At 40.0% G+C, this 26,201-nt stretch overlaps 1 protein-coding gene across 6 annotated transcripts in view; it reads left to right on the forward strand.

Annotated features, from left to right (window-relative positions):
• The window catches only part of rnf220a (ring finger protein 220a), a 516,853-nt gene that overhangs the window by 383,193 nt on the left and 107,459 nt on the right, over positions 1-26,201 (forward strand). For all 6 annotated transcript variants that reach the window (XM_072574407.1, XM_072574406.1, XM_072574410.1 and 3 more), the window contains one exon: positions 557-599. In XM_072574407.1, coding sequence (XP_072430508.1) covers positions 557-599 — 43 coding nt within the window. The remainder of the gene's footprint in view (positions 1-556; positions 600-26,201) is intronic.

The following is a 26,201-nucleotide window of genomic DNA, read 5'->3' on the forward strand; positions in this document are numbered from 1 at the left end:
AAAACAAATTAATGATCTGGTACAAAAATCAGACTCTGATTCAGAAGGGGTTTTAGTTCCTACAGTAGGTGATGGGGGAACTGCGTTCAGTGCTGGTTTGCTGCCACCTATCGGCCAATAGACGCACGCGCACCTTGTACTTTGCACTTTCACCTTGCGCTCCCTGGTCACGTGACCCCGCTGTTTTCCAAGGCCTGGCGTAAGCTGAGCAAGATGCCGCTTCTTGGTTTGAATCTAATGACATCCTCTCTGTTTGTGTGATCTGCTCGGATCGGATTATAAAGGTGTAAAGTGTCCAGGTGCTACATTCATGCCAAGCAATATTAACAGGTCATCCTACTTTAATCCTGCTATGGACCCAGCAATAATGGAGGATACAGAACAGACCAATGGCAAGGAGGAAGTAGGTTTTGTTTACATCCTGTACAGTTAGGCAATGAGAAAATCCACTGCAATCTATCTGCTTCAGGCATATTTTTCACAGATATTCAAACAGAATCTGACAGTTAAAGTGCCTCATGTTTACTTTTCACCTTTCTTTTCTGCTTCTCTTTAGACATTTTTGCGAGTAAGGTCCAACAGGCAAGCAAGGCTGAATGGTAAGGTTATGTTGACTGATAACACCAACTTTTTAAAAATATTGATTTGGAACCAAAAACCAAGTTTTTTTTTGGAAAGTCGGGTTGGAATTGATGTGATGTCTTTTGAAAATGAAACCCAAATATATGCTTGAAAGTTGTAACTGTTCACTGTTTTCCATTTTTGAGCTTTCCATTTTATTTAATGGGCAAACTTAATGTTAAGTTGAGTAACTTTGTCTTTATTCTAAGTGAGAGGAAGTGACACATCATGAGTTGCTGCGCTGGTACCAAGATAATGTACAGATTCAATATTAACACCTACATGATTCCTTCTAATCTTCAATATTTCTCTAAGTAATATAGGAACAGAAGTAAGCCATTCAGCCCCACAAAACTGTTCTGCGATTCACTGAGATCTTGGTTGATCTGTGGCCTCGCTCCACCTTTCTTTGGCCCATATCCCTTGATACCTTTGTTTAACAACTTATTTATCTGAGATTGAAAATTAACAAATGATCTAGCATCAACTATTATTTATGGAAGAGAGTTCCAAACCTCTACCATCCTTTGTGAGTTGAAATACTTCTTGATATCTCTTTAATGGTCTGATGCTAATTTTTAGACAATGTACTTTTGCTCATTTAGAAAATATATTCAATACATAAACACTTATATGTGACACCTTTAATGTAATGAAAGATGCTTCTCAAGAACATTATAAACATAATTTGACCATAAACCAGTTGAGATATTAGGGCAAATGGCCAAAGTTTACTCGAAGAGGTATTCTTTGAGGAACTTCTTAAAGGAGGAATGTGAGCTGGAGAAATAGTGAGGGCATTCTGTTAAAAATAAAATTTCTTAGCAATCAACTCTGAAGAGCGCTCACATCATTACCATCTATGCTGTTGACCAATACTATCACAAAACAGAATGAAGGCATGACCATTAAACTCACGACCATCAAGTTGTCACAAACACTCGTGCATTCTTGAAATAAAAAAACAAAACAATGTTTCTTCAGTTAATGAATGGTGTCATTCTGAAGTTCATTCTTTAAATAAATGATTGAGGCTGTATGTACCATCCACCCTGGACAAAATTACTATCCTCGGACTTTAAAGCCTGAGTTTATGTCTGCTATCCCATCGTGAGGTGTCCCAGCCCCTCCAAACATTGCCACGATTGTCACATCAGTGTCTGCCCTACTGTTTCAGCTCTACTCGGTGCCTGATTCGTCCCCTTCACTGTCCATTTCCACCTCTGTTATGACCCAAGTATATATTCTCTGATTACAGGATCTCCTGTACACATTACATTTATTTCTTAGTTGTTGCTAATCTGTTTGAATAATGGAAAACCTGAAAGACGGTTTGCTATATTCCTTTGACAGCTGTTCAGGTTTGAATTTCTCTCAATAAGATTAGGGTCAGAAATGTGGAGAATAAGATACCTCGATTTGAATAGCAACAGCCTCATTGAGAGGCTTAAGCAGCTTAATAAACTGCAAAACCAAGATGGATTAGTTAATAACTGAATTGCTTTTGATACTTAATAAATATGAACAGCATGTATGGAGTTGTTCTTTAGTTTTCCTTCTCGAGTGTTTAGTTGCTGAAGTGGGTAGAGTGTGAAAAGTGCAGCTCATTGGACATGGTTGATTTTTACTGAAAATAGAAGATGAAAAGAAGCGTAAGACACAAAATCTTGCTACTAGCTAGGATAACCCGACATGCTAGGTAGTGAAGAAGGCGTTTGGTATGCTTGCCTTTATTGGTCAGTGCATGGAGTGTAGGAGTTGGGCTGTCATGTTGTGGTTGAACAGGATATTGGTGAGACCACTTTTGGGATACCGGTCCATTCTAGTCTCCCTGCTATAGGAAAGATGTTGTGAAACTTGAAAGGGTGCAGAAAAGATTTACAAGGATGTTGCTGGGGTTGGAGAGTTTGAGCTAAAGTGAGAGGCTGAACAGGCTGGGGCTATTATCCCTGGAGCATTGGAGGCCAAGGGATGACCTTATAGAAATTAATAAAATCACAAGGGACATGAGTAGGATGAATAGCCAAGGTCTTTTTCCCAGAGTAGGGGAGTCCATAACTAGAGTGCATGAGTTTAAGGTGAGAGGGGAAAGATTTAAACAAGATCTAAAGGGCATTTTTTTTCACTGACAAGATGGTGTATGTATGGAATGAGCTGCCGGAGGAAATGGTGGAAGCTGGAATAATTACAACATTTAAAAGGCATCCGGATGGGTACATGAACAGGAAGGGTCAAATGCTGGCAAATGAGATCAGATTGATTTAGGATATCTGGTCAACACGAATGAGTTGGACTGAAGGGTCTGTTTCAATGTTGTACAACTTTATGACTCTATAATGTAAATTTTTAATGTTTACTCTGCTGACACAATAGTACCAAAACAGCTAAAGCATCGTTGGAATAAAGAAAGGACATCAATTGACAATCATTGTCTTGTTTGGGTGACATTTACTTAGAAATGACTGTATGAATCAGAGCAATTGTGTTTATGATATACAGGGATATTTATGAGGTTTGCATGTCATTTGTTTCCATATTGAATAGCATTATTAGTTTGATAGCATGTTCCACCTACAAAAACTGTAATTGGCTATTTCGAGATAATCCATTCTGTCTGTCTTATTACTTTTTCTATCAGTACCTTTCATGATCATGACTGTAACATTGTTATGTTTTGCACCTCAAAGGTTAAGAGTAATGTGGGTTTGACTCCACATCTGAACTAATTTTGAGATATATTCCAAATGTCAAATTTCTGTTTCGTTCGTATGCATTTGGTTTCATGTTTCTTCATTCCTCTCTGTAATATTGGACTTTGGTAGCCCTCCACACATAATTGTCATTGCCCTGTCAGTCTGATAGAATTGCAGCATGCTACACAGTAAAGATTGGAAGCTAAATAGTTGAAAGAAATTTGTCGGAAACATCCTGAGTGCAACAAGTGTAATTGCATGTTTATGTGGGGTCGTACACAGGTTCAGTTTGCAAGTCATATAGCTATATTACTTACAAGTCTTGTGTTACATGAAGAATGAGTTCGTATAGGAAGTGCAAGCTGATGCGTGAACCTACTGTAAGCCAACAGTTCAATCTTTGGATTTGCAATTTGGAGAGAGATGGAATCTTCTGAGTAAATGCATCTTCCTTACTGAAACCACCCTCACATAGCTGACCGATAAAAGACTGTCTTTAATTTGATTTAGAGGGCAGAATTTAATGGTTCTGATGAGGGTCTCACCTTCTGGCTGGTGAATAGGTTGGAACCTTGTCACCTGTTGGGAGGATCTGCTGGAATTGACCCCTTTGCTGGCCAATTATATAATCCCTACAGTGTGGAAACAGGCCATTTGGCCCAACAAGTCCTCACCGACCCTCCAAAGAGTATCTCAGCCAGACCCATTCCCCCTACCTCTATTATGCTACATTTCCCCTGACGAATGCACCTAGCCTACACATCCCTGAATACTATGGGCAATTTAGCACAGCCAATTCACCTAACCTGCACATCTTTGGATTGTGGGAGGAAACCGGAGCATCTGGAGGAAACTCAAGCAGACACTGGAAGAATGTGCAAACTTCACACAGACAATCGCCCGAGGCTGGAATCCATTCCGGGTCCCTGGCTCTGTGATGCAGCAATGCTAACCACTGAGCCACCGTGCCACCCATAAAGCCCAATGTCCAGCTTTCCTCTGGATTAAAGAATCCGAGACTCTCAAATTCCTCTTGTCATCAGCATCACCAGGAACAGTGGCAACTGTTGGCACTGCGCACACCAACGATGCAAGATCAGTGATGTATGAGAGGATACTAGACTGGGCTACATGGGAGAAGGTGCTACAAAGGGCAAGGTGCTACTTTCAGCCATCCACCCTCATTCCTGATGGTGGATCCCTTGGGCAGATAATGGGCAGCTTTAACAGAAGGGAATGCCGCCTTCCTCCTGCCCAGAAGCTTGTAGTCAGACTTGACAGAAATTTGATTTTTGGGTGCCGACTCCTTTGATTGCCTCCCTCTGGGGTGGGGTGCAAGTGTGATGAACCATCTTGTCCTGAGTTGATGGCATGGAAATGGAAAGACAATGGGTGTGCCTACACCCCATCACCCCATATCTGTCTTCCTAATTTAATGTACCCTGGTCCGTGTGCCGCCATCTCTCCCCCCCCCACCCCCCCCCACCCCCCCAACCAATATGCCCAAACTTGCTCCTGGGCTGGGACAGTTAGTTAGTACGGTTAGTCATAGTATGGTTTAATTTGAATTCCAGAGTATTTATAAAAGGTATGTATCAAAAAGATGGAATGTGCTTTTTGTTTTAAATAGAACTTTTAGGCCTATAACTTGTTTTTGGGTGTTGAATTTAAATTAAGTTCTCACATTTTTAACCTGATTACCATACTGCAGCTTTGGAGCTGAAGCTCACAATCTGTACTTCTGTGGGCATTACAGTGTTTTGCCTCTAAAGCATGTGCAGTAAAATATTGAACTTTTTTGGGAAATCAACTGTATGTTATTTCCTCAAACATTTTCAGTAATGCCTCAGTAATTAACCTCCCAGCAAGAGTATTGTTGTAAATCAATAATACAGAATGGACTATATTTCTTAGCAATTTTGACAGGAGGTGGGAACATTAAAATGAACTTGATCATGAAGAATTTCCTCACATAAGATTAAAGCACTGTTTGAAAAATAAGAAATGCTCTGAAATTATTCCATGATATGCTGAAGTCTGCTATGAGGTATGCAGTAACATAATCAAGGGCATGTTTGATGTCATGACAATGAAGCTGGAATGCTTCATCAGTCTCCCCTTAACCTAAGATGTGTTGCTTCATTAAAAGGTCTCTGGCCAGTAAGCGCCATGAATAAAAACCAAGTTACATTAGCTGCTGGAAATCTGAAATGAAAATAGGTATTGCAGACAGCTCTCAGCAGATCAGGTAGCATCTTTTGAGAGAGGAAGTTATATTTAATGCATTATGAAAGGTTATTGATCAAAGATGCTAACCCATCCTTCTCCACAGATGCTGTCTGACTTAGAAAAAACCAAAAGAACTGCAGATGCTGTAAATCAGAATGTGAATAGACATCACAGTTAATGTTTCAGGTCCAGTGACCCTTCCTCAGAACTGATGGTTCTGATGATTTCAGTGTACATGTAGAAGATAGGGTGGGTGGAGGGAGCAAGGAGTAAACAATAGATAGGCGTAGAGCCCAACTGTTGGACAAACAAAGGAGTCGGTAACAATCCGGCTGAGAAGGTGAATAGCTGTTGTTGGAGACTGTTAGTGGCTAACAATAGGTAGTGTATAATAGGTAGTATATATGATAACAAGGCCTGGTGTGTATGGTAGGGGGTTAGGACATGGGGAGTTCAGGCCTTAAAATTATTGAATTTGTTATTGAGTCCGAGGGCTGCAGGGTCTCCAAGCAGAAAATGAAGTCTTGTCCTCCCAGCTGGCGCTGAAGCACTGCAGCAAAGCTGAGACAGAGATATCGGCCAGGGAGCAAAGTGGTGTGTTAAAGTGGCAGGCAACTGCAAGCTTTGGGTCTTTTTTTATGGGCAGAACGTAGACGTTCTGTGAAGTGGTCGTCCAGTCTATGCTTCATTTCCTCAATGTAGACAAGACCACTGTATGAGCAATGAATGCAGTAGATTGTGAGAAGTGCAGGTAAAGTGGTCCTCCACTTGGAAGGTATGTTTGAGCCCTTGGATACTGAGGAGTGAGGAGATACATGGGCAGATGTTACACCTTCGGCCATTGCAAGGGAAGGTGTCGTGGGGCAATTGGTAGTGAAGGAAGAACGGACCAGGTTGTCCTGGAGGGAATGGTCCCTGCAGAACATGGACAATGGAAGGTAGGGGAATATATTTCAGGTGATGGCATCTTCTGCCGGGACCGTACTCTCCGGGACACCCTGGTCCACTCTTCCTTCACTTCCAACACTTCCCCATAGCCCTGTGATACCTTTCCCTGCAACCACCAAAGGTGTAACATTTCAGGTTGTAAGTTTGCTCTCTGAGCTGGTAGATTTGTTCTCAGATGTTCCGTCACCATGCTAGGTAACATCACCAGTGAGCCTTGATTGAAGCTTCAGTGGAGGCTCACTGTTGATGTGAGCTAGCATGGTGACATAATGTCTGAGAACAAACCTCCACCTCAGAGAGCAAACTTGTAACCTGAACCTCAACCTGAGCTACAAATCTTCTCAAAATTGGCTGTAACATTTGCCCATTTACCACCTCCTTCCTCAGAATCCAAGGGCCCAAATACATCTTGCAGGTGGAGCAGCCGTTTACCTGCACTTGTCCCAATATAGTCTACTGCATTCACTGCTCACAATGTGGTCTCCCCCACATTGGGGAAATGAAGCATAGAGTGGGTGATCGCTTTGCAGAACCTCTACATTCTACCCGCAGAAAAGAGCTTCCAATTGCCTGCCACTTTAACACACCACATTGTTCCCTGGCCAACATCTCTGTTTCAGGTTTACTGCAGTGTTTCAGACAAGCTAAAAAAACAACACCTCTTTTTTTGTTTGGGGACCCTGCAGCCCTCTGGACTCAATCACAAGTTTGATCATTTTAGGGCCATGTTCTAGCCCTATACCATACACACCAGTCCTTGTATGACATAGTCTGCCATTGCATATTACCTATTATTAGTCATTAAAAGTCTCTATCAACATTTATTCACCCTCGCAGCCAGATCGTCATCGACTCCTTTATTTGTTCTTCTGAGTCTTTAAGCTCTATGCCTACCTACCATTTACTCCTTACCCCCTCCCCCCCCCACCCTATCTTCTGCATATAAATCACCATTTTCCGAGTTGTCATCAGTTCTGAGGAAGGATCACTAGACCCGAAATGTCAACTGTGATTTCTATTCACAGATGCTGCCAAATCTGTTAAGCTTTTCCAGCAAATTTTGTTTTTGTTTCATCTTGACTTTCTGATTGTTTCCAGCATTTTCTGTGTGTATTTCAGTTCATGGAATATTTGCCTTTTACTTAAAACAGGTATTCTGTTTATTTTTTGCTCGTGCTGAGTGTTTTGGCAGCTAGTGCCCAATGGCAGGCTTATCCTATTGAGCTATTTGACTTGAACTGAATTACTAATGTACTGACGTATTTTCTTCAAGCAGTCACCTGAATCAACAGGTATTGTTTCCACCTCTGCATTATTCAGTTAAATCACTGGTTACAAGAAATTGTGTTACCCCGACATCCATTGTATAATGTGAAAGAGAAATGCTAAACAGAATTGGCTAAAACTTTTTTCATTCCAAGATAGTTTTCACTTTAAACAGGCAACCTTTGGTAAATGTTTGGGTTGTTAATGTGAATTGCATTTTCCTTTATGTATCTACATGCTTACTTGATATTCATTAGGATCTGGAAATCATCCTTCCCCAAAGTATGTCTACTGCGACACCAATCTAGCATATGAGCAGAGGAGTTGAGGTCTGGGGGGGGGGGTGTGGGAGGAGGGAGGAGGACAGTCCTTGCCTGCTGTGTGTGGCAGCTGCCACTGTTCGATAGAGCTTGCTCTTTAATGTAAAGTATCTCTTGTCAAGTTGTTGTATCTAAGTAATTGGCTGTGCAGACCTCGGGCTTTCACTCCGATCAGATGCCCAGTATTTTTTCTCTTTCAAACTGTCCCTCCACTGCCAAAATAAGTTACAGGATCTGACAATTGCTAGTCTACTAAAGGCATCCAGTGGTAATTGAAGCTGATTGATGCCTCTGGTACAGGCTGTACTGTTAACAGTTCATATGTCCTTGGATGGTGATACCTATCTTTTTCTTTCTTGTATCAAATAACCTGTATAGTAATGAAACAGGCACAGTTGTGTGCAGTTCTCCTCATGAAAAACATACTTTTTGTAGATTTATGAAATGTTAAAGTTAATCCTTTGGTAGTCATTGCAATGCACAAAAACAAACTGTCAGAAAACTAAGCCGCACTTTCTGCAGACCCACAATACACCTTTCTTCCAGTTAAGTGGAGCACTGATTTCTAACCTCAATGGCATTTAACCCTTTAGTGAATGTAATCAATGTTACAGCATTGGATCAATTTTGTAGCTCTAAAAGGATATATTTATACTTCCAGTAGAATAATACATTGGAATACTACTGTCCCATTCCTGTAATCCCAATAATGGTCAAAAATGAGCTAAAAGTTACCATCTATAGTCCCTGTTTGAAATCATGGAAATTTGTAACATGAAAAGAGGTTTATCGGCCCTTCACGTCCATGATTACTAACAAGTACCTGACTAACATGATGCCATCTTCCAGATCTTGACCTGTAGCTTTGTAGGTTACAACACTTCAAGTGTACATAAACTCTTTTATTTTAGTTTTATGAGAATCTCTGCCTCTCCAGTCCTTCGACAGTGAGTTTAAGATTCCCTTGGGTGAGAAATTGACTCCTAGAATCCTGTCAAAATATCCTATTTCTTATCTTAAATATATGCAAGCTGACTCTGGACCTCTCAATAAAATGGAATTGGATCATTCTATGTTTAGATCCCTCAATATTTTATACACTTAGGTCTGCTGTGTTCTGAAGAAAATTCTTCCAGCCTATCCAGTTTCTCCTCTTAGTTAAAATTCTCCAATGCAGACAATGTCCTCATAAACCTCCTCTGCAACTTCTCATGGGAAATCATATCTTTCTTATAGTGTACTGGAGACCAGAACAGCATGCAGTATTCCAGTTGTGGTTTAACTAGTGTTTTGTCCTGTCTATGCTTAATTTCCAAAGTTTAATAGTTCATTCGTTGGCTGATAAAAGCAAGTATCTTCAATACTTTTTGATTATTTTATCTATCAGTACATTTTAGAGATTTGTAATTATGTACTCATAAAGTTTGGCTATTCCTCCAAACTTCTCTGTTTATACTTTATCCCGCCATTTACACATGACAATTCTCCAGACTGATTTCTATTTTCCACTGTCAGGAAGGGTCTCAGAGGACCAGAAAATGGCTGATATAACAGTATTGTTTAAGAGGGGAGGGCGGCAAAAGGCAGGAAAGTATAAGCTGGATAGACTGTTAATCTGATGTTAGTCATTGTAAGACCTTGGACTCCATTATTAAGGATCAGATTTGCAGAGTACTTGGAAGTGCAGGGTCAAATAGAGCTGAGTCAGCATGGCTTGAAGGGGAGGTCATACCTGACAAACGTGTCAAACTTCTTTGAGGTGGTAATGAGCAATTTAGACAAAGGAGAGCCAGATCATATCTATTTGGATTTCCAGAAAACCTTTGACAAGGTGCTGGATAGGAGACTGCTAAATTAGGCAGGAGCCCACGTTGAGGGGCAAGCTATTGGGATGGATAGAGGATTGGCTGACTTGGTAGAAGGAATAAAGAAGTCCTTTTCAGGGAAGCAGCTGGTGATTAGTGTGGTTTTGGAGAGTTTGTATTGGGACTACAGCTATTCATATTGCACATTAGTGATCTCGATGAAGGAACTGAGGGCATTGCAGCACAGTTTGTAGATGACAGAAATACAGATGGAGGCACAGGCAGTGTTCAAAAAGCATGGAGACTAGAGAAGGACTCAGGCTAGGAGTGTGGGCGAAGCTGGAATATAATGTTGGAAATTGTGAAGTTAGGCACTTGGGTAGAAAGAATAGAGGCACAGACTATTTTCTAAATGGGGAAAGACTTCAGAAATGTGAAGTACGAAGGTACTTGGGGTCCTAGTTCAGAATTCTCTTAAAATTAATATGCAGGTTCAATTGGAGTTAGGAAGGTAAATGCAATTTTAGCATTCATTTCAACAGGGCTAAAATGCAGGAGCAGTGATGTACTGCTGCGGTTGTATAAGGCCGTGGTCAGACCACGTTTAGAACATTGTGAATAGTTTTGAGCCCCGTTTCTAAGCAAGGATTTGCTGACATTAGAGGGATTCCAGAGGAGGTTTAAACAAGAATTATTCCTGGGGATGAAGGGCTTGACTTATGAGGAGTGGTTGAGGTCGCTGGGTGTGTACTCAGCAGAGTTTAGAAGGATAACAGGTGATCTAACTGAAATTTACTGACTACTGAAAAGCCTGAGAATACAGTGGATGTGGAGGGGATGTTTCCACCAGAAGGAGAGACTAGGACTTAGGGACACAGTCTCAAAATGAAGGGACAACTCTTTAGAATTGAGATGAGGAGGAATCTCTTCAGACAGAGGGTAGTTTATCTGTGATACTCATTGCAGCAGAGGGCTGTGGAGGCCACATCATTATAGAGCCATAGAGATGTACAGCATGGAAACAGACCCTTTGGTCCAACTTGTCCATGCCGACCAGATATCCCAACCCAATCTAGTCCCACCTGCCAGCACCCGGCCCATATCCCTCTTCACCCTTCCTATTCATATACCCGTCCAGATGCTTTTTAAATGTTGCAATTGTAAGAGTCTGCACCACTTTCTCTGGCAGCACATTCCATACATGTACCATGCTTTGTGTGAAAAAATTGCCCATTAGGTCTCTTTTGCATCTTTCCCCTCTTGCCCTAAACCTATGCCCTCTAGATAAGTTCTTGATTGGTAAGGGAATCAAGGGTTATGGGGAGAAGGCAGGAGAATGGGGTTGAAAAACATCCAAGCTATTTCACAAAAATTACTGTTTAGCACTGAGCTCTGGGAAACACCATAGGAAACCGACTTTTTTTTTACTAAAACACCTGTTACCCTTTTTTTTCCATCTTATGATTTACTTTTGGAATCAGCTTGGAACTTTGCTCTGGATCCCGTGGGACTTTACTTTCAAGATTGGTCTGTCACGTGGGACCTGGTCAAAAGCCTTGCTGGCATCATTATAGATTAACTCAAATGCACTAAACTCATCCTTGTTAACCCCTCACAAAATATAATCATATTAATCAGACATGAGCTTCCCATGATAAATCCTTGCTGACTGTCTTTGTTTAATCCATTTTGAAGATACTAATAAATGGATGAGGATCCAACTTTTCTCTGTACGATTTTGTGGGAATAAATTTGCACTTTAGCGTCAACAGCAAATAGCCAGCCTCTTTGCATTTCGGTCTATTTGGTGCCATAACTCATTGAATGAAAAAGAACAAACCTTGCATGTGTATGCTGTCTTTCCCTTTGCGCCACAGATATCAAGTACATTCGAAGCCACAAATATAATGCAGGAAAATAGAGTAGCTAAAATAACATCAACAAAAAATTGCTTTTGTGATGTTGACTGAAAGGTTATTGTTGGGAGGAACCATTAAAGTCATGCAGCGGCTTATTTTTGGGCCATCTGAAGGGGCAGTCATAGACTCTGTTTAATCCAAAACGTTACAGTTCCAGTAGTGCAGTGCGTCTGTGGTACACAGAATAGTTTCAGCCTCAGTGATGTGCTTTATTGTTTGAATTTGAATTGAACCCATGGTCCTTTGGTTCGGAAGTACTGTCACTGAGACAAAACTGAATCTAATGTTGGCTCAACTTTGGATAAAATTTTGGTAACGAGGATTCCTTGTACAATTTTAAAGTTGCTGGTCTGTTGTCTTCATGTTGCTATGGATGAGTGTTGTGTGCAGAGATAGGAGAAAAGGAGTGGATCCCCAGGGGCAGGTTTGGTACCCTTGCTCTTGCTGATAAATCTTAATTACTTAGATCTTTGTGTGCACTACAAGACACAGTTTCAAAATTTGCAGATAGTACAAAATGCGAAGGTATTATAAAGCAAGAGGAGGGCATTGAAATGCTGTAAAATGACATAGAAAGGTTTTTGGAATGGGTGGAATATTGAATTGGCAGATGAAATTCAATGCTGAAAAATGTGAAGTGATTCATCTTGATTGGAGGAATGCAGGAAGATAATAAAAATGAAGTATACAATTTTCAAGGAGGTGCAGGGACATGGGGACTAGAGTGTATATGTGTGTAAATACTTGAAGGTGGCAGGACAGGTGGAGAGAGTGGTTGATAAATTGTGCAGTATCCTTGTTATTTACTGGCAGATTAATGTTTTTGAACAGAGTCCAAGTCGACATTTCTAAGAAGAACTTTATTTCAGTTTACTACACTCCATGGAACTCTCACCCCACTGATTATTAGCACTCCATATTTATAAAACTAATTCACACACAATTAACCCTTAATTCAAAGCAAAGTAGTGTGGATACTGCAAACCTGAAAGAAAAGCAAAAAATGCTGGAGAAACTCAAAGTTTCTGTGGAGGATAAAAAGCTTCTTTGGAGGATAAAAAAACAGTTACGTGTTGGAGTCTGATATGACTTCAGAATCGTTCCTTGTATCATATCAGACTTGAATGTTAATTCTGTTTCACTTTTTGCAGATGCTGCAAAACTGAATTTCTCCAGTATTCTCTCTTTATTCATGTAGAATTGCACCAAATCGTCCAGTTTAACTTTCTGTTATTTGAATTCTTTTTATTTAACCAATCTGTTTAGCGATGTTATTACACACCTCTGGAGCAAGGGGGAACTTGATCCCAGGTCTCCTGGCTCAGATATGGGATACTATCACTGCATTAACAAAAATTGTGTTTTGACACATGTCTGGACCAAATCGGACTTTGCATTTTTTATAACCATTAACTAATATATATATTACCTGTTCTCTCATTCCATGAGGTCTTGGCTATCTCTTCAGATCATATTAGATGATGATAAACATAGACATTAATTGAAGCATACAGTACAAAACTCTGGCTTTAACTGGAGTATTGCATTTGGTTCTGGGTGCTTCATGTTATTCACGTTATGAAAGATGTAAAGGCGTTAGAGTGAGTGCAGAAAAGACTCATGAGAATAGTTTCTTAGGTTCTTAGGTTCTTAGATGATTCCCGACAGTGTGGAAACAGGCCCTTCAGCCCAACAAGTCCACTCCAACCCTCTGAAGAGCAACCCACCCAGACCCATTCCCTTACATTTACCCCTGCATCTAACACTACGGTCAATTTAGCATGGTCAATTCACCTAACCTGCACATCTTTTGGATTGTGGGATGAAACTGGAGTACCCAGAGGAAACCCACACAGACAAGGGGAGAATGTGCAAACTCCACACAGACAGCTGCCCGAGGTGGGAATTGAACCCGGGTTCCTGGCGCTGTGAGGCAGCAGTGCTAACCACTGAGCCACCGTGCTGCCCAGGGATAAGGAACTTATTAGGGATATTCAAAATGATGGGTCTGTACAAAGGAGATGTGAAAATGCTGTCCCCACTGATAGAAAACCTAAAGATGAGAATTGGTGAAATTAGCAATGAGGCAGGAGGGGAAACCTTTTCATGTAGTGAGTGTATAGGTTTCAGAATCTGCAACTGAGAATGGAGGTTCAAGAAGCACTCAAGAGGGAATTCAGTCATTGTCTGAATAGGACAAACGTGTGCGATTAAGGGAGAAGATAGGAATGGCCGAAGTTGAATTTCTCAATTGGACAGCCATTGCAGACACAATGGGCTGATGGCCTCCTTCTGTACAGTGAACGAATATGTAAAGAGATACTCATTATCAGTATAGTCACATGTGGCAAAGGATCTAATTTAACATCTTAAACAGGAATTCTGTTTGTGTAACTATGCTGCCGTCTGAGTTGATCTGATACAATCTGAAGTTAGCATTCTGGGGTTTCACGTGCTACCTGATAGATGATTATTGTTTGATAGTGTCACAGAAGTCTTGGCATCTAATCAGAATGGCACTGGTGGAGTTCTGATGTCAAGGACATCCAGCAGCCATGTTGGCTGCAGATAATTTGCAGACTGATCAATTTTCAGTACCTTTTTAGCATTTTCTAACCATTTTCACAGTTTAGCTCCCACTGATTACATCTTGTGACTGTCATGGGTTGCAAGGTTGACGAGGGGTAACCTTCTTGCCATCTATAAATATGTCGATAGACAAAATCCTGTCTGCATCTTGTCATTCCTTTGGGTTCACATCAATAACAGGTTTCCTAATTAACCACAAAGAGTATTTCAGTTTGTTTTGTAGATATCCCTTGAGACTAATGGATTCTCTAAATAAGAGAAAACGCTCTGAAAACACAGAACTGCTTTCTAAGAGAACTGTGGTACGAGGGAATCACAGATGTAGTTGGTGGATCTAACATCACAGTTGAGAATGTAGAAATCTCACAATAATACTAATCCTGTCAAGTTGATCAATTAACTCAGTACTGGAGAGCTGGCTCATGATGCAGAGTGATGCCAACTGCATGGGTTCAATTCCTGTGTCCGCTGAGGTTGCCATAAAGGACCCTCCTCGATCTTTCCTCTTGGCCGAGATCTGGTGACTGTCAGGCTGGACCACCACCAGTTATCTCTCCCTAGTAAGAGATCAGCCTTGTTGTGCTTTGGGGCTATAGTGACTGTACCTTTACCTGATAGTACTGTTTCAGGCCATTTAAAATATATTGGTGGCAGCAGACTTCCGGTCCTTTCTCGTATGCATTTAACATGCTGTTGTTCCTTGCTTACATTTGCAGGCAAGTAGTGCTGTGAAATTGGGTTGGTATTGGGCAGTATCCTTCAGAGCTTTACTTGCTTGCTTGCTGTATAGAGCAGTGTTTCTTCAAAGGTGTGCTTTCTGTTTATTAGGTATTATAGTCCCACTGCGAAATTGATTTGTTTCCACCGTGGAGTAGAGTGAAATTTGAGGTTTAAATGGTGAATTGTGCTACTGGATAACTTGCAAAAATTTTAACAGTCGAGAAGAATCCTGATTAATAAATATTATTTCACTTCAGTCCTCTTGCTGATCACTGAATATTTTTGAATAAACCTGCTTATTAATGGAAACATTGGCCAGCTGACTTTAAGGAAATTGAAAGATTACAAGTGAGACTGAGTTTGTGACATCACAAGGAGCATTGTGAATTTTCACCAATAGTACATTTGTGGTTTTAGAGTCATTACAGCACAGAAGGAAGCCATTTGGCTCATCGACTCGGTGCATCTCTCTATAGAATAATCCAGTTGGATCCATTCCCTGACTCTATCCAAATGTCGTGAGTGTTAACTTTGATTGGTAGCTTATTGGTGATAACAGCACTGTTTACATGAGAAAAATAGTAAACTAATTATCTTTTCTTAAGTATCAATCAGCTTGTGACCCTATTTAATGATCTTTGCACCACCCCTCTTACAGTACCAAGTTAGCCAATTGTAACAGCAGGTGCAAGGTGAGGAACATGTGATTAAAACCATATCACATTTCATGAAATATTTGCATTTTTCCAGACTGAAATTAAAGAATGCAGTATCTGATGGATTTTAAAAATTTATTCAGTGCTTGGAGGTCAAAATATATATGAGATAAATAGTGAATAATTGTAAAATTGCATTGAGATCGCTGACTCTTCCACCACCAAGTTAATCGTCTGAGAGAATCATGAAATACCATGTGACATACAACAACAACATAACATTTCCTCATACTCCAGCCTATTTCGGGTCTGTTAAGAAAGGCTCCTGTGGCACAGTGATAGCATCCTTGAGCTAGGAGACCTGTGTTCAGGTCTCACCTGCTCCAGAAGTGTGTGTATAACATATCTGAACAGATTATTTAGAAATATCTATAATATTTGCTCAGAGGCTGGGTTTTATGTGAGACTCCTGGGTTGATGTTTGCAGTTCATTAATTTCTGGTTTGGGAGAGTGGTATTGAAGGATTCCTTTTCTGGTCCAAGTTAAAAATCAGACAACACCAGGTTATAGTCCAACAGGTTTATTTGGAAGCACTAGCTTTCAGAGCTTTTTGGTCCACAGAGCCATTTGGAGGTCCTGCCCATGGTTCCCTCCTTCTGGCTTGGGCCTATCAGGTGGTCCTGGCAAGATCCCAAGATTTGCTTGGGTTATGGGGATTCTTGGTTACTTCTTCTCTTGAGCCTCCTGCATTACCAGCACTGGCCACCGTGTCCTTGTGGCACTCGCTGTATTGCAGAGTTACTAGCTCCCAGTCTGCTGGCAGAACTATGGGCAGGGCTCTTTCGAGAGTGAGTCTCACCTTATAATAATTAAAGTCCCTTAGGCTGGAAAATTAAAGCAAAGGAAACTATCCAAGTGGAGGTGGGCGTACCCCAACATTTATGCTGAGCAGCGGGCTCCCTACCCTCAGCATGTCATCTGCCTCAAGATTGATTGTAGTGAGACTAGTATCCATGGCCTTCTACTGAGGCATTAGTGAACCTACAACTGAGCCAGGCTAGAATACTATTCAAACAGAAGGGAAGGTCTTACACTGACTTTGCCAATATTTATCCCTATACCAGCGTTACTAAAAATGGATTATCCAGTCTTGCCTATTATTCTTTTTGTGGAACCATGTGTGCAAATTGAGCTTTATATTTCCATATAATAATAATACATTAGAAGTACCCCATTGATTGTATCTTAGTTTGAAATGTCCTGGGATCATAAAGACTTTTCCTTATTTAATCTAAAGCAACTTTAGTAAATACTCGGTATCTGCATATGTGCTAACTATCTATATGTAGCTAAAGTAGGTGGGAGTTTGTTGTGTAAATGTGGTGCACTCTTAGAGTTGACATATTCCTCATAGACTGAGCTTTACTTCTCTAGGTTTTTCATGTTACCTGAGCCCTGGAACTTCTCTGGACTTGTATTCTTGTTCTAGCTATAAAGCATACCCTATACTTGATGTGATTGAAAACCTCATGAAGCTTTTTCTATTCAAATGTACAGTAGCTAATTGCATCCACAAAGGATTATTTGTAAAACAAATCTATGGCAACTGGTTCGTACTTCACCTGTGTGAGTTCCTTTCTCTGCAATCTGTCAGTTGTCGTTGCTTTTTTCGGCATGTGTAATTTTACCTTCCATCACTTGTTCCAAGGAGATTAGCGGAGGAGACCTTCATCCCAAGACAAAGTGACTTTGTCAGTCTGTATATTTTGCATATTAAAAGGCCATTTTCTGTGTTCAGTCAGGTGGGTCAATATAGAATCTCTGTTGTGGCTATTAACTTGACCCTAATCAGAATTTATCCAATTAAATACAACAGTATCTTTCACATGGGATTGCTGAGCAGTGCCTCCAAAAGCTTGAAGTGCATACATGGATGTTGTTTAAAAATCGATGAGCTGTTCTGTTTTGGTGATAGAGGGTAGGTTTTTCCCTTTGAATAATGTTCAAATAAATATTTCTTCTGACTGGAATGCAAATGCTGGCTTAAGATAATGATAAACTTGTGCCTTTGAAGTTCAGCTGACCGTAAATTTGTATTGTTCAACCGATTCTTGATTCACATTCATTCATATTTAACCAACTGGCTGAAAGTTACTGTACTTTGTATTGTAAGGTTTAAGCATCGATGTGAAACTGAAAGCCACTTTGCACCTGTAATAAACATGTCATCCAGGTTGGTTGGTGAGGCATGAACTGATCCCTAAGTAGAGTGAGGCTTAATGCTGCGCTTGTGGTTTAAGTACACTTATTTCATTTGGGTGTGCAAAACTGTTGGTTGTAACTGGTGATTCCACACCATGAGGAATATACAAGTATATCCCTGACATGATGAAATAATGAACTTCTTAAGATTGGAAAACATGCAGTGTGCATTACCCTTAGGTGCCTGAGTTATTTAAACAGGTGGCTACTTTGAGAAATATTCAGCATCTTATTCGGGTGTTATGGGATAAATTAAATATTTTTAAAGGAGTTTTTCCATCCACCAATGTGCCTGCTGCAATTCATGTAATTCTTGGAATACATTTTTAATAATGTGGACATAACACATTCCTTAGATTCAAGCTGTGACATTTCACTTAATACACAAGATCCCAATGAAGCTTGACACTGTCTTAACACACTGTGCATAGGGGCAGCTTGTATACAACATATTACTGGAGATATTGGAAAGTACAGATGTTTGATCCAATGGCTCTTATTATTTTACTCACTTTATATTGTAAATTCCAGGTTATATATTGCCCCCTGTATGTTAGTTTAGAAATTTTGTTCACTTTGCTGTCATGATTGCAAGACTGCTTCTCCCAACAAAAAAAACCTCATAATTGTGAAATTTTAGCAAGAGGGTAAGAGAGAACCACATGGAGTGTTAAGACTTTTGATATAGATCTGCAGCAGTTCTAGCGGGCAAGAATGTGTTTACTGTCTGTCGACTGAAAGCTTTCACTAGACTCCTGGATGTCTCTGGTCTGCATGTCTGAGATGATAGGTCAAGAATTTCAATTTGTTTTTCACAAAATTGGCAATTACCAGAAGTGTAATCAAATTCCCAGTTTAAGCTTGTAACTAGTAAATCAAAATAGCTTTAACTTGCACTTGCCCATTAAACACACTATTGCAAAGTTTAAAATGGCAATCGGTGCATACTGTTACATCTAAGGTAAGTGTGACTCACTTCTTTTGGAGTGACATTTCTGGTGAGTGAGGTTATGGAAAATTTAATGCCTCCTGCAAATGAGGTGATTTTGGGTTCATGTTTGCAAAGTAAATGGAAGTCAACAACAGAAAATTGCCATTTTTCAAACTTGTTGTAATTTGCAGTGGAGTAGTTTCGCACTTTCTTTCACTGTGTTACATTTTTTGGAGTTCTGTGCACTTTAGTTATCAGAAAGAGAAAAATAAACATTGTTTGCTGTCATGTTTCTTTGTACTGTTTTGTAGATATTTTCTAATCAACCTGTTCAGAGATGTTATTATACACCTCTAGATCAGGTGCGACTGAACCCAGCCTCCTGGTAGGGACACTACCATTGTGCCAGAAGACCCTCTAATACTGCTTTGTAATCAGGTCCTCAGGGTTGTTTTCTGAATTCATGTACTGTATTATGGTGGTATTAATGTCATTCAGCCTGCGGTCTTGTCTTACCTAACCATGCCTGGAGGCTGAAGTTGCAGAAGTTCTAGTTAATTAAATGTTATAAAATTGTCAGAATTCCAGCCAAGTTAGAGCAGTTGTGGAAACCTGAATACTGGAGTGAAAGCTTGTTTCAGAATCCACAAATCACACTTAGTCTCTTCTTCCAATTAAAACTCATGTAGTTCAGATTTACGTGAAATTGAGTATGATGGCTCATTTGGAAGCATAATTTATTTGCACAATACACTCCATCCATTAATATGCCCTGCTCAAATTGTGTTTCCCAAACAAACATACAGCTATAAAGCTGACATGGTATTGCAGCATAGTAGTAAAGTTACTAGATTAGTAATCTATCGATATGGAGATGTTTTCAAATTTTGTTGTAGTAGCTGCAAATTTTAATTTAATTAACTCAATAATCCTGGAATAAAATGCCATAGAGTTCACTAATATTCTTCTGCATAGGAAATCTGTCATCTAACTGATTCTGGCCAGTGTATGCCTCCAGATCAATGTAGTGGCATTGGCCCTTAGCTGTCCTTTGAAAAATCCAACATTGCCACTTTGTTGTATTCCAAAAGGGAAGTTATGGCCACTCACAAATAGTTAGGGGGATAGATACATTCTTGTTGGTAATGTCAAATACTGTGAAATAATTCAAAGGTTCAGAATTGAGTATAATTAGAGATATAACTGGTTTAAAGCAAATGAAAGCAGAAGGGTAAGGCCACAAGAAATAGGAACAGGAGTAGGCCGTTCAATAGGATCATTGCTGATCTGACATTCCATGTGTACACTTTCCTGAGTTTTCCCCATAACCCTTGATTCCCGTACTGGTCAAGAATCTATCTACTTCAATCTGAAATATATACAAGAGCCCTGCCTTCACAGCTCACTGTGGTAAGGAGATCCAAGACACTCAACTGTCTAGGAGAAGAAATTCCTCCTCGTCGCAGTTTCAAATTGGCACCCCTTGATTCGGAGACTGTGTCCTTTAGTCCCAGACTCTCCAACGAGACAAAATATCCTCACAACATTTACCTTGTAAAGCCTCTTATGATTCCTGTAAGTTTCAATGCGATCACCTCTCACTTTTGTAAACTCCAGTGAGACGAGTCCCAACCTATCTTTATTTGTTAAAGTAGAGGGTAAGACGACCAAAGTGCACTTCTGTGATAGGGTGGAGGGGAGGAGAGATTGGGCAATGATTAAGAAACAAAATATATGTCTTGAGCAGTTGGCAAATAATGGCAGAATAAGGTTAAATTTCACAAAACACTAGATTATCGTCCCAACAGGTTTATTTGGAAGCACTAGCTTTCGGAGCTGCTCCTTCATAAGGTGGTGAAGGAGCAGCACTCCGAAAGCTAGTGCTTCCAAATAAACCTGCTGGACTATAGCCTGGTGTTGTGTGATTTTTAACTTTGTCCACCCCAGTCCAACACCAGCTCCTCCACATAAAGGCAGAATAATGATCCCCGCATGCAAAAGCAAGGAAAATGAACAAAAAGTGAGAGAAATGAGAAAGAATAGTAAATAAAAAAGGAATAAAATGTGGCAAAGATTGTGATGTTTTTTAATTGAAACCATTGTTGAATGCAGAGACTATATGAAGAGCCAAATAAGATGTGAAACATGAAAGGATTCAGAAAAGATTTACAAGGATGTTGCCAGGGTTGGAGGATTTGAGCTACAGGGAGAGGCTGAACAGGCTGGTGCTGTTTTCCCTGGAGTGTCGGAGGCTGAGGGGTGACCTTATGGAGGTTTACAAAATTATGAGGGACATGGATAGGGTAAATAGGCAAAGTCTTTTCACTGGGGTTGGGGAGTCCATAACTAGAGGGCATAGGTTTAGGGTGAGAGGGGAAAATATAAGAGATCTAAGGGGCAACATTTTCACACAGAGGGTGGTACGTGTATGGAATGAGCTGCCAGACGAATTGGTGGAAGGTGGTACAATTGCAACATTTAAGAGGCATTTGGAATGGTATATGAATAGGAAGGGTTTGGAGGGATATGGGCTGGATGCTGGCAGGTGGGACTAGATTGGGTTGGGATCCTGGTCGGCATGAACGGGTTGGATCGAAGGGTCTGTTTCCATAATGACAAAAAAAAAGTCAGTGGGGGGTAAGGTGGAGAATTAAAATGACATACTACCTGGAATTTTGGAGGCATGCATCCAGACTGAACAGAGGGGTGCACAGTTTGGTTATGAAGTGCATGTTTGGTCTTCCCAGTTTGACGGTGATCACATTGTGACTAGATAATACAATATTTATCCTCCACTTCTCTCTGAATGCAGAAGTAAGGAGGAGGGATCTACCTATCATTGTCTTTTTGGCTTTAAAAACAATTGGTTCAAAAGAATTTTCATTAAATCTCATGAAGTGGAATTGCTACAACATCAGCACTTTGGTTTTGCATTAATAGGATGTGATCTAGTGTCTGTGAATTCTTACTGACTGATTTCTTAATTTTAGCATTGTAACAGAACATAGAAAAGTCACCAAGCGGAAGGTTAGAAGATTAGAATGACTGTTCTCTTGGATATATCTATTTGCATGTATCCTGTACATGCCTTGGATATGGCTAAGATACTAGGTATTATAATAACCAAAGACCTTTGCCAGGTTCATCATTTTTATGATTCTGCATGGTGCTGTTCAGTGGATGAGGAATTAGACCCTGAAAATCAGAACTGAAATTTTCCAGTATTCTGAATAAATTAAAAATCCAGCAGGAATTACTTGCCTTTTGGTGTTCTGTATTAATTCTGCTAAAAATTACACCGTTATACGTAAGTACCATTACTCTTCTTCTTGTATCTGGTGTCCTATCACATTCTGGCCTGGAGTTTTCTGTAAGAAAGAAAAATATAGCTATAATTAAAATGTAAGTGAGGCAGCAACATCTTGTGGTCCCACATGCAGTTAAAGATGGTAATCAGGAAGTTGTGATGCTTGACCTGAAGTGGTAGTGTAAGAGTATATCTTTGTGCAACTGGAATGGTGAAAAGTTGCTTTAATTAAGTGATAGATACTCACTAAACTCAACAAGAACACGTTTGCCCTTCTCCATTTGGAGCACTTTTCTGACTCAGGTGAAGAACCAAGATGCTGCTGAAAGCTTGATTTGCTGTCACTGAAATTGCAAGTTCTATTGTCAACAACCTGGAATAGATTTTGTAACTTCCTTTTAGTTTTTAACTTTTAGCAATTCCTCTTAATGCCACTTAATCCTTTATAATTCAGGAAATAATTACAGCTGTTTACATGAACTATTTGGGATATTGTCAATGTGACTGAGATAAGATTGAACCTGCTTGCCAGATTCATGTGTCCCTAACCTAATTGGTAGGAGTGACCATGCATGGTCTTTGTGGAGTCTGTGCTTCATTTTCAAAATGAAATTACGCTCCATTGTATTGAAGGCACTATTGCCATGCAAAAGGGATAGGTTTTGAAAAGATCTCATAGCTCACAGTTGGGCATAAGCTGCTGTGTTCCAAGAGCAGCAGCAGAATTATATTCCACTACAGTCTGTAACCAACATTCCCTCCAAGTTAATGGCTGCATAGTTTTCTGAGACCCACGTGCGGCAGCGACTTGTGCAACTGGAAGGCAGTGTTGTGAAAAGCATGCAGAGGAAGCAGCAAATTATAGACAGGCTTAAAAAAAATCATGACCAATGTAATCAAATAAAAGCTCTAATACTGCCACATCCAGTTGTGAATGGTGTTGGATACTTATGCAACTGTTGAGAGGAAGGGCAACCGCATGAACAGCACCTCCAGTGCTAAATGATAGTGGAGTACAGAACATTTATACAAAAAAACCTGAAGTGTGTATGTAAATGATCCCTCTTGACTTCTTTCTGAGACTTTGCCATCATGGAAATCAGACTTCAACAAATTCAATTTACTTCATGTGATATTGAGAAATGGCTGAGTGCACAAAATGCAGTAAATGCTATGGCCCAGAAAGCATTTTGTTTGTAACACTGAACATTTGTGCTCCTGAACTAGCTGTGCCTCAGATAAGCTGCCTTGTACAGCTGTAACATTGGCATCTTCCAGATAAAGTGAAGAAAATGGCTGGACACGACCTGCGCACAAAAAGTAGGACCAGTTCAAACTGTTAATTATTGCCTCACCAATCTACTCGAAATCGTCAGCAAAGTGATGGAAAAAATAATGGATTGTGCTTTTGAGGGGCACTTTCTCACCAATAGGCTGCTTACTGTACTGTTTGGTTTCCGCTTGGTGACTAGACTCCAGAATTAATTTGCAGCTTTGGCCTGAACTTCAGCAAGAGGTGCTATATTCCAGAGAAAAGAATGACAGTGCTTAACATTAAGGCAGCAACGTTTGCCTAAGTGTGGCATCAAGGAATCTGAACAGAATTGAAGTTGGTGGGAATTACAAAAGAACTGTCCACTGATGAGGATCACACTTAGCACAGCGGGAGATTGTTGTGGTTTATAGAGACCAGTCATCTCAGTCCCAGGACATCTCGCAAAACTTCTTCAGGGTAATGTCCTAGGCCCAGTCATCTTCAGCTACTTCAGTGATTTTCCCTCCATATTTTGGTTAAATGTTCACTAATGATTTTACTGTGTTTGTTCCCATTCATAACTCCTTAGCTAGGCAGCAGTCCATTTCAACAACATCCAGGCCACATTGATGTTTCTGCTGATGAGGGAAATAACATTCATACCATACAAATGCCAGGTAATGAGTGTCTCCAACAAAACAGAGTCAACTACCTCACCTTGAAATAAATTAACATTATCATTACTAAATAACACACTTTAAATATTCTGGGGGTTGCCAATGAACAGAAATTTAACATGGCCAGGAGCACAAATAATATGGTTAAACAAGCAGGCCAAAGAGCTACACATTCTGCAGTTGGTCACTCTGTTCTCACCTCAATCCCCCATCCCACCCCAAATACATCTGCAAACCAACAATTCAGAATGTCTACCACCTTACTGAATGTGAGAAGTTCCAAAATGAAGCGGGATACAATTTGGATGAGTCAGTCTGCTTTGCAGGCACCCTATCCACAACCTTAAACTTTTACTCAATGTGCTTCTGATGCACTATATGTTATTTACAAGATGCACTATAGTAACTTGGAAAGACTTCAACAGCCCCTTCTAAACATGTGACAAATACAACATAGAAAGAGAAGGGTGGCATAGGAACACTAACACTTGCAAGTTCCCCTCCAAGTCAGACACCATCCTAATTTGAAAACATATCATTGTTCCTTTTTCATCGAGTTACCTTCCTGGACCTCCTTCACCACATAGAATAAAGTCAATCTGCATAGAGACCATTTTAATGTTCAGACTATAGAAAATGGAAACTGCCCTTTTACTTTCTGTTGTCTTTGACAATGTTACTCAAGTGCCACTGTTGTCTTCTTACAGGGATAACAGTGTGTCCTTTGATTGAGTTTAGATGAAGGCTATAGTTTACAGTATTATATGAACCAGAAACATCATGTTGAATCAGTTTGAATGAATAGCCTAACTCACCGACAGGCACCGATTGGGGCTAAATTCTGTCAGTGCAACACAGATGTTAAAGTACACAAGAGTGTGATTACCAGATAATTAATTAATGATGATAGTGTAATCACTTCTAATTAATTCAGGCTTAACTGTTTTGGACGCAACATTCCTGGAAGTTCTATATATAAAGAGTGTCAGGTAAGTAAAGTTCAACCTCCTTTTATTAGTTTGCTGTCTGCTTAATCATGGACCCGACAATTTCACTCTTATTGCCATTGGGACTAAGGTCAGCTTCCTAGCAGCAACCCAGCTGTGGTGTTAGCAATCTGCTTGTTACAGAACCATATGTGAATATTAATGATTAGTGGGTGAGGATTCAGGCTCTATTTCAAATTTCTGCTGAAGTGATTTCCCTGTTTTATCTGAAACCTTTGTGTTGCTTTTTTTTTAACATGATGTTTGTACTAAGCTCCATTGGATTCGGTGCGAACTTTCAGATGATTAAATGCTGTTCTGCATCTGTATTAAATGTTTACAACACCTTAGTGAAGAATTTTCTAACATTTCTTATGGTAGGAGAGGGGCTGGAAATGATCAACAAAGGGGAAGTCATTCTTAGATCCTCTCACAAGTATCAGCAAAGAGAAAGTTGGAAAGATGGCTTGGAGATTTTTAAGCCAGTCTGGTCGACTCAAGCTGTCTGACTATAATTCTCTGAATGAGTTCTATTCACGGAGTTAAAGACCAAGTAAAAACCCAAGGCTGAGGCATGCCCTCATAATTCAAGTTCAACAAATGGCAGTAAAACCTCGCTGGGTAATATTTGGATCATTTTCAATTTTTGTATCACAAATCAATCTCTCCTGAAGCTGATATAGGTGATCACACCTGCAATAAATAAATCAGTATTTCTTCCACTGTCCATCATTAATGGACCTTTACAAGGAAGAAGAAAGTCTTTGTCTCCTCGAGAGTGTGACAGTCCCTTTCATATATTACATCAGAAATCAGCATATGGAGGAAAGAACCAACTTTTACACTGAAGAACTTACAGTTTCTGATGAGTCTAATTTACTTGCTTTCTGTGTATACTGTATGACAACACAGGAACAGAAAATAAATCGCAGTTATTAATTGGAAATGAATTTACTTTTCTATTTTAAGGAAGTGTCAATCAATCCGACGTGTTCGAAAGATTTAGTTTTATATTG

Source organism: Chiloscyllium punctatum, chromosome 7 (genome assembly GCF_047496795.1).
Source record: "Chiloscyllium punctatum isolate Juve2018m chromosome 7, sChiPun1.3, whole genome shotgun sequence".
Classification (NCBI taxonomy): domain Eukaryota; kingdom Metazoa; phylum Chordata; class Chondrichthyes; order Orectolobiformes; family Hemiscylliidae; genus Chiloscyllium; species Chiloscyllium punctatum.